Consider the following 13,186-nt stretch of genomic DNA (forward strand, 5'->3'; position numbering starts at 1 on the left):
CATAACTTATCAGATTTTAAAGGATTTTCAGAAAAAAAAGAATTCCGATCTTTCTGTCTCAAGTATCCCAGGAGTTGAGAAAGTAGGTGGTTTTGTAGTTTTCAGTGCTTCTATCTGGAGTCACAGGTGCTGACTTCAAGAAGGCTTCTGGTATCTCAAGAGAATGTAGGGCTGGAGTAGTGAGGAACGCCGTCGCTCTGAGTGAGCAGTTGCTAGCGCATTGTGTGGAAAGAGCATTTTTCCGACTGAGAGCTATCTTCTTGCAGCAGTCTGCTTTTACGGTCCCTCCAGCGCCCGTTCTGCAGGTGACAGTTAACTGTGTGATGCAGCAGATTGTTAGTGTACTCACATTAGAGCAGCTCCTTCAGGCACAGCGCCATTCTGCTGTCACGACCGTTCACAGGCATAAAGAGAGGCTGTCACTCTCCCAGTGGTTTGCAATCTGAACTGACAAAAGGGCAATGGGGGTGGAGCAGCTCACTCTCAAGTTTCTTAACACTATTCAAAACTTCCAGTGTTACTGGAAAAAAGTGAGGCATTGAGGGCATTAAAGTTTGTGATGCCCTTTTGAGGACCATCAGATTCTATCTTTTGCTTTAATAAAAAAAAATAAGCTAAGGGGAGGGAAGGCAGGAGGAGCAGTGTAAAGACAAATACAGGAGTTTGCATAAACCAGCTTCTTTCAGGTTTCTGTAGCTGCTTATCAGCAGTAGAGGTAACCTTTCTTTTCTCTTTTTAATCTCCTGCAGGAAGTCCAAGGGAAAGCCAAATGGTAAAAAGCCAGCACCGGAAGAGAAGAAACTTTACTTGGAGCCAGAATACACAAAATCCAGAATTACTGACTTCGAATTTAAGGAGCTAGTGATGTTACCACGAGAAATAGACCTCAACGAGTGGCTAGCCAGCAACAGTGAGTATTGTGATTGTACGGCTCTCAGCTTGCTGTCCACACCCGAGAAGGCATTCATTCACTCTGTTTCTTTTTACTGGTTTAAGTGCTTAGAAAAACACTATGCTTACTGCATAATACATGTCATTATACCTTGAGTAGTAATTAAGCTGTCTTACATACAAACCAACTGTGCTTGGCAGCATGGAAGCCTTGATGCGTTTCCTCCTTCCAGCTCTCTCACTGTGGCACTGAGGGCATTAAAGTTTGTGATGCCCTTTTGAGGACCATCAGATTTCCCTTTGACCATTTGCTAAACCTGCTTGCTCAGCATGTTTCTGACTCAAGCTACTGGTCTTCCACAAGCATTGTAAAAATGGTAGTTTATTAAGACTTGTGTGTGAAACAAGTTATGCTTAAAGCCAGAATTTTTGAAGTCTTTTGGTTGGGTTTCTTCTCCCCACTCCTTCCAAGCTTTGGTGAAATTCCTGTGAATTTAAACTGTAGTCAAGCCAGAACTCAGAGGTGTGACTGACTGCTGTGACTGAATGCTCTATCTGTGCATCTCAGTTCTGATCTACAATACCTTCCTGTGCTTCTGTTCCATCTGCCAGTCCTAAGCTGCAGCTATGACCCAGTCCTGTTCACATTTTCAACAGTGCGTGGTAGTAGCAAGAAATTACTTTAAACTGCACACTAGGAAAGTTTATAGAGACTTAAGAAAAGTGAGGTGCCCCTGAGGAGTATTAAGATGTTAAGTTATCTCAGGAGATTTTTAAAATGCAGAAGTGTATTCATTTTCATGCTTTTTCTTTTTTTTAAAGAGATAAGTCATGAGAGCTATTAACTCTGTTTTCTAGCCACTATACATTTTAAGTCTGACTTCAAAAGAATGTGGCAAATTGTTTGCCTTCAGCTCATAGTAGAGTATTCTACTCTAAAGGTGAGGCTGATGATGGAGACACTTTCCAGTCTTGCTGCTTAGTGAGTAATAAGAGCTGATGCATCATGGTGCTTTCATCTTAAATCAAAACAAGAGCTTTCATTCTATGTACCTCTTTGTTTTGCAGTTCATCATTAGACCCATTTAGCTAAACCATATTTAAATTTGTATGCAAGCTCAAGACTCTGAGGTCAGTTCACTTGCTCTATTTAAATAATTGTGTGGAGGCTAACCAGTGTTTGAAAGTATTTTACTTCTGAATTTCTTTCCTTTGTGTTTATTTTTCAGCAACAACTTTCTTTCATCACATCAACTTACAGTATAGTACAATCTCAGAATTCTGTACAGGAGAGTCGTGTCAGACCATGGCAGTGTGCAATACGTAAGTGGATATTTACAATTACAAGGTTCTCATGAAGTCTTCAGAGTTGCTTGGGGGAGGATATTGGTATCAGATGGCACTGGGCAAGTGTTTCACAGCAGATCTCTACTTGGTGAGAACGTGGCAGCTGTATGTCCTCTTCTCTCCCCTCAGCAGTGAAGGGTGCTGGAAGTCTGTTTTCATGGAGGACTAGAAGGACAAGAATCTTTGAGTGTTCTGAGCTGGTTTTATAAGGTCAGATCAGACAGGCAAATTACCATGTGTGCATCTTGGGGGGAGAGAGGAAGAAGAGCAAGGCTAAACTGTCCTTACTGGTAACAGTGCTGGGATTGCATAGGAGGCCAGAGAGGATAAACGAATTGCAAAAACCTCAGAGGGTGCTTTTGATAGCTGGAATGCTGACAGAGCACCAGGCTGCTGACGGATAACCTCTAGCCTGACGTGAGCCACTGGCTTTCTGCCCAAGCCCCTGGGCACAGAGGGCACAAGTGGCAGCTTTGCAAAGAGTAAGGAAAACGTTTTGGTTTGGTACTTTCCCCCTGCAGGACTTAGCAGACTTTTTTAACATTGACTAACTGTCACTTACGAAAGAAAGCTCTGCAGTTTTACTGTACATGGTGAATAGAAGAAAAAGTTACCATAAACTCCTGCTGTTGATTAGCACAGTCCAACGTGAAGGAATATGAGATCCAATCGAGTATGAATAAGCCTGTTGTGTTGTGGTTTTTTTTCCTCCAGCACATGTGTCGATAGTCCTTTTCTTCCCTCTTCTTGCATTTCCTGGGATTAATTTAGTCAAGATGGATTTTAAAACCGAAGACTGAGCAGTTAATGTTATAGTACATCAAACAAACATCCCGGGGAATGTATGCAGCAGAACCAGAGCTCTAAAATGTATCTCTGACAATGATTACGTAGCGCTTAGAAAGGAATCCTTGCTTAATGCACTGGGCTATCTTGTACGCTTGAAATTAATATCAGGGGCTTTCTTTGAGAGCACTCTGAAGAATGCAAAGTGTATGGATGATATTTTTGCATGTAAAAGTTGGAAAGATAACTGTCAGTAGAGAATTAAAGGCCATGGTAGGGACTTTGAAAGCAGATTGGAACAGAAAGTAATAAATCTCTACTGGACCCAGATTTTATCAAACGGAGACAGCATGCCTCTAAATGAGAGATGGTGATCAGTAAGATGAGTATTTTGTTGACTCTTGCTCGCAAGCTTTCTGATGTTTTACTTTCTGATGTAGCACTGGCTGTCCAAAGGACTGATTTTAACCGTTTATCCACTTGGCTGATGGGAAATAGTGTCTAGTAGGTGGGGAACCTACGTAAGTGTTGCTCCATTCTGCTCCAGTGAGTCCTAAACAAGACTTCTCTGTAAGCAGTTCCTGCTGCAGAATAAAGAAAGGAAGTGCCTGTAGGCAACTCCAGCTGCAGTCTGTATTTTTAGTGATGAGGACCGATAGCGGAATGTTCCTATCCTTTGTTTTGGAAAACTGAAAAATTGCACTAGTTGGGAATAACAGGAAGCATGTCTACACTTGGGTGAAGCACTTGAAATGGTTTGTGTTTAACTAAATCATAACAACTTAAGTGTCTTCCTGTACTTGGGGGCAGATACTGATTCGTGTTTGCAAACAGTAGGCTGTGTATTTCATTCTTCTGTCAAGTGTGCAGGTCTCTGAAAAAGCACAGAGGTGAGATCACCTAGCTACACACCTTAGCTTTGAGGGCCCTATTCAGAACTGTGTTCTCCAAATATCTCTAGTGACAATTTTGGGTAACACTTAACTTTGTGTTCTGCCTTTCCTAGCTCTTCCCTTTTGGAAGAGATATGCCTAAATGGAACATGGAGAACTGCCTCAAAGATGCTCATTTTGTTCATATCCAATCATGACTATGCCAAAGCCATGTCGCTTCCCCAGCCCCCTTCTTTTTTTTTTTTTTTTTTTTTTAATCTAACGAAGTAAGGTAAGGACATGCTTGTTGCATTAGAGAAAACATCAGTTAATATGATTTATTGTGCCTCTGACTTGTCTCCAGTATGTAAAGAGTTACCACCTAAACATTAGAGTCAGTTGCTGATTAACCTGATGGACATTCCAGATCTGACCTGTGGCTGTGATCTGTTTGTTCAGGTACTTTGGAATAAAATAGCATCTACCTGTATTAGATTGCCACAGAACTACGGTACCCTGGAACAGGGGTGCAGTTTGCCATTTTTTTTCATTGCTGATTTCTTAAGTAGTTCAGTATGAAGGTTATGCCTTCCCTGCCCCATTCTCTAAGACGTGCTTTGGATCACGTTATTCAGGTCATACCTAAGGAAGACTTATTTCTGTATTTATGGTTGAGATGTTGAAGCAACTCCTGAGAACAGGTTGCTTGTCAAGTTACTTTGCATTCAATTGCACTGCAAATACTTAATCCTAAGTTTAGAGGATTTGCTGGCAAAATAAACACCAGTTGCAGTTAAATATCTGAGGTAAGGTTTTAACATCTCAGAAAAGCTCCAGGCAACTGACAAACTGCAGACAGATGCAGCTTTCAGGCCCCTGTCAGATATCTGAGATAGCACAGCCATCTGCACACAATGAGGAAGAGAATTTCTGCTTAGGGTCACTGAGAGACATCTGACCAAAACTTAGTCTCCTTGTAGAACAGATGGAAGCATTTGCTGGCAAGGTGGGATAATGCCAAGAGAAATACTAGAATGGCCAGTTATCTTAAAATTTAACGAGGATGGCATGAATGTTACTTTTAGAGTTATTTAATTTTGCTGGTTAATATGTTTAGCACTTGCTGTACTATATTTTTAATGCAGCAGTTACTATTTTGATTTAGTATGCTTTATAGCTTATTATTACACAAACTAGCTTTAAAGCACCATGAGGTGTAAACTGGTTTTCTAGCTGACATTTGGGCAAAACTTCTGAAAAGTGCTGAAGTGAGTGGAGTAACTAAGCGCCTGTGTAAGTGCTATTCATGAAGCTGAGATTACAAAACTCCTGAGGCAGAAATCAATGACAGATGCAAACTTCTGGGCAGCCTACAGATGAAAGTGAAAGGTCTCATTTTTGGTCCAGTGAAATATCTTAATTGATAATTCATTATCACTCATTTTTTCTAATCTTAAAATCTCCTTTCTCATGTCTACCGTGCCCTTAGTATCTCTGCATAAGGAGGGCATTTTCTTCCAGAAACCTGAACTCAAAATTGCATATTTTGCATTTTCTTATATTTATGTAAGTTCCCCAAGCTGTATGCTTATACATGGTGGCTCTTTTCTCTTCTTTCCACCGCCTCCCCCCAGTCCAAATGTTGCTTTGCCCTTATCAAACCATCAAAGCAGTTCTGAGCTGGTGACAAGCACTATGTTACTGCCCTTGGATTTGATACAATTGGCTATCCCGCTTTCTTCATAACCCGTATTCCTAGCAGGACTGTCTCTCCTTCCTTTCCAGAGCACATAATCTCCACAGCATTTGCCTTTCCCTCCTTCCAGAAGCTTTTCTTTTATACTGATGTAACTTGTGTTCTGCCTCTGCTTCTATGTTATCAAAACCAACAAACCCAGAATGTTGTAGAGGAAAAGGGATAAAATATGTATATATGTTAAGATGCAGCATTTGTGACTTCATGTGTTATACTTTATTATTTGCATCATAAGCTTTTTTCTATTAAACTTGTAGTCATTTCTCCCTGGGATTTAGAATGGAGCTACAAATTTCTCATGCTCTCCATACTGGGGAAGTTTAAATCTGCCAGAATTTTACATAGGAAATAAAATAATCAAAATCTGTATCATGTGAGCATGTTTTGAGAAGTGCCTTTAAGTGTCATCTTCTTGTCCTTTCTGTTTCCCATCCATTGCCTAATATGGGACTGTACTGTCACAGTGCCAGTAGTGGAATGCAGTTACGCTTCTGTGCCCAGCTGAGCCCTTTGATGGCCCCAGCCTGCTTCCTATCTTATTAATGGCAATAACTCCTGCGTGGGTGGGAGCTGCATACCAGGTGTGAGGTGTTCATGGCATGCCAGGGGCTCCTCTCTTCCTCCAAGACCTGTGAAGACTGTTCACCGCACTTGAAACATGAAGAAGGAAGGCACATGATTCTAATCAATGGGACAATCCTTGTAGTTACCCTCTTACTCTTAATGATTCTTCTTTTAAATTCCTATTTTGCATAATTAGCCTAATTTTCAAGGAAAGGCAAAAAGGGTATGCAGTGGGATGTTACAGCAGATTCATTCACTCATATTTTCATGTAACTGAACTTGTATAGTTGCCAAACTCTTCTTTTAACTAAAATCCAATTATTCAGATTCATTTTTGCGCCCAAGGGCAACTCTAAACTATGCTTTCTGTCTTGCAGTTGAGGATTTTTGCAGCATGAGAAAAGTGCTGAGGTACAGACAGTCCAGCCTGCTTCTGCTCTTGGCAACTAGCATTGTTTTGAGACCCAAAATAAGTCCGAGTTGCTTAGAACTGTCTTGCTCCAGCTTAGTGCAGGACTAGACAAATGAGATGGCTTGTGTTTGTGCACTACATTGTATAATTCCTTATATGTGGATTGTTTAAAGGAAATAAGCAGTGATGAAGAACACAGTCTATGCCTAAGGGCCCAAATGCTAGTTTTGATGCCTGACATAGCTCTACAAAGAGCTTTTAACTCCTGCTGTTTTCGTCTACTTGCACACCTTTTTATGTCCTTTTGCAGTCAGTTCTGCTCTCTCTAATAAACAACAGAGTGACCAAGCACCACATGCTGAAAATGAGCTGAAAGAGAAAATTCTAAAGTTTCAGTATCTGCAGAACTAGTTTTTAGTTACCTTTTCTCTCTCTTAAAGTTTGAAGTACTCTACTTATTTCTGCAGTTTCCTCTTGTTTTCATATGGCTTGGAGCATGAACAGTGTCATTAGTGTCTTCAACTCACCACCCTCAGGTCCTTGAAGAATCTTTTGGGGCAAGGAAGTCATATTGTAAATGAAAATTTTTCAATTGCTACTTAACCTTTTTTTTTTTTTTTTAGTTGCTTCAGGACTGTTCTGCTGGTCAATATACATAAAACTTTGCTTTCCCAGTGGCATGTAAAGATTCTTCCAGTTCAATGCAGTCTAGTCCTGTTTGGCACAGAAAAAAAAACATTAAATCTTCCATAAGAGGAAAAAAAAAAAAGTGTACAGAGGTGGCTAAATGCCACACTGAAGTGATATTTTGTCTGGGACTACAGTGAGCCTGTGTAGTGATTTCTGTGGGGAATGTCAGATAACAGATCATTAGCCAACAGCAGCAGAGTTGGAGCTGAACAGACAGGCAAAAAATGGTACCCTGGCTTTATAGGCTAATGGTTTGGGTGAGGTGTCCTTCTAGCCAAGTTCAACCTTGCTTTGAAAAGCAGTCAGCAAGCCCCACTTATGCTGTGTTGTGGGAAGACCAATACAGTGGATTTCTTACCAGTCCCATAATATAGGACCGTCCCTGGAGCTTAGCCTGTTTGACAGAAGAGTTCAGAAACTGGAACTCAAGATACCTCTGATGTGACATACATAGACAAAAAAAAAAAAAAAAAAAAGAAAAAGTGTTTCGCCAAATTTCTTACCTGTAAAACATTTCTCTCTGTGTTCGCCTAGCGCGATGCTTAGCTGCTCCTGGTAACAGTTAGAGGTGCTTTAATTAACCACAACTTAAATAAAAGAAAAGGAACAAACCTCCTTCAAATTCCCCCATCAGGTGAGAGATGGCTGCAGTTAATGAAGATTATTACATCTGATTGAATTATGGTTGCTTTTGAAGAGCCAGGCAATATGCCTGTTCCTTAAGATCCAACAGGATTATTCACTGGTGGCACAGTCAAATGTTTTGGGGAGTCTGTAACTGTAACCAAAGGAGCAGAGTTCTAAGCCATGCTGCTAGGGATGTGCAGAGGGGTCCTGAAAACTTTCTCCAGATTGGATTTTGGAACAGAATTTGTAGCACTTAAAAATGCTGCCAGTCCTTCAGAGCTCCAGCTTGAAAAAGCTGGTGTTTTGGAGCCACCTTCTGTCTGTTTCGTAATACTACACTACAAGACTAATTCATGTTTTGTGACATTAAGCATCAGAAGATCACCAGTTTGTCACTGTGCAATGTTGTTGCCTGTTAAAAATAGTCATCCATACAGTGCTTTCCTGTACAGTTCTACAGACTGTAAGCAAACTCTCAGTCTGTCATGGGAAGGAAGTTATCCCTGCCGCAGTATAGCTCCTCCTCTTGGAGACATGGCAGCAGGCTTTCTGTGCTTGGTCTTACTATGAAATTGATAGGGAGAAACAAAATTGGCTAACAGAAATTGTAGGAAAGATGGAAAAAGATACCCAGAAGTTAATCTCTTCTTTAGCAGCTATGATGTATTTTGGTAACGTTGCAGCTGTTGGTTTATAGTATTTAGGCGCTAACCTCTTAGAGGAGTTGAGCTGAGGAGCCAAGGTATAATTGGTGACACTGTTCATTCTCTCCACAGACAGTACTACTGGTATGATGAGCGGGGAAAGAAGATCAAGTGCACTGCTCCTCAGTATGTTGACTTTGTCATGAGTTCAGTGCAGAAACTAGTGACAGATGAGGACGTCTTTCCAACAAAATACGGTATGTCTGCTTTTGGAGAGGTGTTTCTTGTGGCTTTTCACAGATGCCATAAGTAAGGTGAAAGTTGCCATTCAGCATATGTATTGATACCAGACAACTTTCTCACTTGTTTGTTTGATGTTTTGGTTTTGGGTGTTGTGTTTCTGGTTTTTTGAGGGAGACTTTAAATTTACTTCATTCTTGCACTAAGAAAGGTTTGTACTGTTGGCATATGATCTGGGGTAAGTCTCAGAATCCTGTCCCCTTGGCTTATATTTCATCATCATTGGTATGTCTTTTTCCTCAAGTACTTTGACATCTTCTAGGCTGTATTCAGAGAAGATAAAGATTTGAAAACTGTCAGCATCAATGTGTTCAATGCAGCCTGCTGCTAGTAAAATTTAACCTTGTTGTTTTAGTATTTCCTTTAGAGCCCCGACACATTAAGAGGGAAATAAACTGGATTGCCAGGAATGTGGCTTGTCTTCCTTGCTCAACTAGGCCTTTTCTCACTGATTATTTGCAGTCTCCCTTCCCTTCCAAAGATTAAATGTGATTTTTTTTTAAAACTGAAAAGCAATAGGAAAGTAATTTTAACTCCAATTTGTATAGGATACACGTAGCAAGATTGCTACATGCAATGCCTTTGGTTAAGGGGATGAAAATAGAGACCTGAAGTTATTGTAGGTGGGCTTAATCAGGACTAAAAGCAGCTAGCTTCTTGAGCCCCTTCAACAGAAAATTGGGGACCTAGGACATTACAATGTAGCCAACCTGAAGCTAGTACCTTTGCTTGCAAGCACCTTGATCTGGAAAGATTTTTTTTTTTTTAAAATATGCTTGTTCAAGGGCAATGAGGGCATTTCATGCAAGTGATTTGTGCATGTGGACAAGGTGCACTTTAGATCAGTAACATACTTCGTATTGTGCATCACGCATAGGATGGCAGATGTTGGTTTTTTTGCTTGCCTCAGTTTCACCTGCAGTGTTACCAAAGCAGTTGTCTAATAATTGTCTTTTACTAGGCAGGCACAGTACTACTCCAGCAAGCACCATTTCAACTGCACCTCATAGAAGGCACCCAGTATGTCCATCCATTTCTTTTCCCATTTGATAGAATTTCAACAATGAAATTAGGAAAGTCTTTATACAGAGTCTGTCAAACTGCTGCACTCTACCAAGGCCCATGTACCTTAGTTTCCATTTCAGGATCCATGAATTGGTCTCCCAAGCATTTCCAGGAGGAAAAATCTGCTACTCCTAGACAAACTAGTTAAGGACCCAGAACCTCATTATTTTTACATCCAGTAACAAAAAAAAATGTTGTGGTTTTAAAGAATGAGTACATTTGCTTCCTGATTTTTGAACTCTTAGCATTTAAAACTTAACTTCAAATGAAAAGGCTTAAAACCTCCTTATATTTTTCCGCTGAATTCCTGTAAAAAGAAGGTAAGAGGCCCCACAAATTGTCTGCTGTATAAGGTGGGCTAGTTGCTCTTACCCACACCTCAGCCCAAACAAATGCTGCTGTGTGGGGCTGAAGGTGAGCAGCTGGCGTTATCATGGTGTTTCTCTGTCTTTCAGGCAAGGAATTCCCAAACTCGTTTGAGTCCCTAGTGAAGAAGATCTGCAAGTACCTGTTCCATGTGCTGGCTCATATCTACTCCTCACACTTTAAGGAGACTTTGGCACTGGAGCTGCACGGACATTTAAATACGCTCTACACACACTTTATCCTATTCATCAGGGAGTTCAACCTCGTGGACCCTAAAGAGACCACCATCATGGACGACCTCACAGAGGTCCTCTGCAGCAGCAGCGGGAGCAGCAGTAATGGGAGCGGCAACGGGAGCAGCAACAGCGCAGGAGCACAGAACCATGTGAAAGAGAGATGAGCCCTCCTACAGGATCAAAACTAACATTAAAAACAATATTATATATTCTGTGTGTATGTGTATGTATATGTTCAGATATACATACAGACATATACAGCAATGAAAGCTGAAAGAAACTATGCTGCCACCACAGGACGTGTAGTCGTATGGGACTGTACGGAGCTTTGGTTTAATGCGCCACCTGGCGAGAGAAGTTGCACCAATTTTATTTTATTTTCTGTCCACTCCTCCTTTCACCTATTCAGATGGATGATGAGTGCTGTTTTTAGAGGAGAGCCAAGCTTGAGAGTGGGGCCACTCTTGGTTTTTTTTTGGTTGGGTTTGTTTTTGTTTGTTTGGTTGGTTTTTTTGTTTTTCTTTCTTCGGTCTTGAGTGCAAGCAAGCCCTTTGTCTTTCTAGGATGGTGGTCCTGCCATTTTAAAAATATCTATTATATTATAAGAAGTGACTTTTACTTTAAAGTGGCTTAAAAATGCAGGTTTGTTTGGGGTTTTTTTTGGGGTGGGGTGGTTTTTTGGTTTGATTTTACATAGACTGCCCCTTACCCTGCCAAAAAACTCTCGAGTTGCTTGCATCTTGCCCTTTGTTAGCTTGGAATGGGAAGAAAATCCTGGCTTGACTAGAGCAGCAACTAGGGGCTTGCTACATGTTGAAAGTGGGCATGATTCTCCAGTTGTCCCATCTACCTGGTCACAACATGTGAACATGCAAGAGGATCCACAAGCCTTTCTGCTTATTGCTCCTACAACATATATACTCTTTTCTCTGCTCCCCTGCCTCCTCTTTTCCCAGGCACACCTCTACAGATAAAGAGAGTAGGATCACTGGAGTCCAAAACCCATGTGCAAGAGCCACCACCATTTGCTTCCCATTAAAGAGAGGCCCGGGGAGGGGGGAGAAGGGTACATTGAGTCAGTCACCGCCTGTGCTAGAAAGATGGCTGTTGGCATAAAACTATATTGTTGGCTTATTTTAGTTCATCTGTTCTATAATAATAAAAACAAATCTATCAGCCATAAGCTTTGGTTTTGTGTGTGCAGCGTCAAAAGTCAGTGGAATCCACCCATACAGCTTCCCTTTCACCACTGAATGCTGTTAGCTCTGCTGTCAACCAGCTTATAAAAAATTGTTTGACTTCCACCCTGTAATCTTGCACTTACAGTCAATTCCTTGCTCTTTCTGGTAGTGCTAGGAACCTCCTTCCCAGGTACTCTGAAGATAAGCAACACTTGGAAAGGAACAAGTTTCCTGTTTGGACATACTTAAATTTTGCAAATGGAGTGGGCTCATGGATATTTTGTGACAAATATTGTATCACAGTATCTGTGGCTACAGTATTGTATCAATATTGTATCATCTGCACAGTGATATTACTCTTACCTTTACATTTCCACTGAATTCTTGCAGTCAGCATTTCTAGTGGGGAAAAATGCCAAATTTTGCTTGCAATTGTGCTTCTATCAAATCTGTAGCAGCCTCTGAGAATTGTTTGTTACTGTTTTTAGTCATTATCCTGAGGTGTATATATCATTAATAACTGACCTGGCATGAATCCTAGGAGGTTTTACTGAATGAGGTCTGCAGCTGTAGTAAAAGTCAATAGAGAGAGGAAAAGGAGAGCAACTGTAAAGAAGAAGAAAAAAGAAAAAAAAAAAAAAGAAGGAAAAGAAGGAAAAGCACAAGCAAGTGGGAAAGAGAAAAAACAAGTATGAACAAGAAAAGAGGGAGGAAAAAAGAAAAAGCACAAGCAACAAAAGAGCTTGTGAAGAAGTGTGCAAGAACAACTTGCAAGGAAGAAAAATGTGCAAGTGAGGAAAAAGAGCAAGTAGTCATAAAATTGGGGGGGGCGCGGGGGAGCAGGGCAGAGAGCTAAAAGGCGTAAGCACCAGAGAGGGGAAGTGGACGAGTGAGAGAAAATGACCTGAAGCTTTGTGAGCCCTGACTTGTCCTGTGTTGGTAATTTCCAGATTGTGAATACCTTGTGAAACTGCAGGCAAATGTGCTGTGGTCTTGCTGACCTGCTCATCTGGGTGCTGTGAACACAGGCTGTTCAGGAGCACTCCTTCCCCGCTATGGCCTCTGTATCCAGATGAATATTTTCATTCAGTCTCCGTTCACACTGATGTGAGCCTTCCCATTACAATTCCCTATCCTTATGTCAGAAGGGAAAAACCGGAGGTCAGCAGAAGCTATGAGAGCAATGCCATTCCGTAAGGCCCCCTGTGCTACTTGCAGTGAGAGCCTACAGTAGAGTTCAAGGTAAGAAAGTAATAGCAAGGACAACAACCCAAACCCAAGTATGTCTGGTAACTTATTATCTACTTGTAATAATGCATTTTCAGTCTTAATTCTAAAATAACATTTAGAAATTATACACATTTGGGAAAGGTTTGACTTGAACAAGAGGCAGTTCAACTCTCTCTGGAAAAACTGACTTAGCTATAACCCTCAAGTTTCAGATCACAA

General features: G+C 41.0%; 1 protein-coding gene across 3 annotated transcripts in view; it reads left to right on the forward strand.

The window, feature by feature from the left end:
• MOB2 (MOB kinase activator 2) overlaps positions 1-11,739 on the forward strand; it is a 125,174-nt gene extending 113,435 nt beyond the window's left edge. For all 3 annotated transcript variants that reach the window (XM_086749932.1, XM_086749931.1, XM_086749930.1), the window contains exons 2-5: positions 750-910; positions 2,121-2,214; positions 8,722-8,846; positions 10,410-11,739. In XM_086749932.1, the coding sequence (XP_086606058.1) occupies positions 750-910; positions 2,121-2,214; positions 8,722-8,846; positions 10,410-10,720 (691 nt within the window). In that variant the 3' untranslated portion in view covers positions 10,721-11,739. The remainder of the gene's footprint in view (positions 1-749; positions 911-2,120; positions 2,215-8,721; positions 8,847-10,409) is intronic.
• The last annotated feature ends 1,447 nt before the right edge of the window (positions 11,740-13,186 follow it).

This window comes from Chlamydotis macqueenii, chromosome 5, assembly GCF_036417535.1.
Source record: "Chlamydotis macqueenii isolate bChlMac1 chromosome 5, bChlMac1.mat, whole genome shotgun sequence".
In the NCBI taxonomy this organism is placed as follows: Eukaryota; Metazoa; Chordata; class Aves; order Otidiformes; family Otididae; genus Chlamydotis; species Chlamydotis macqueenii.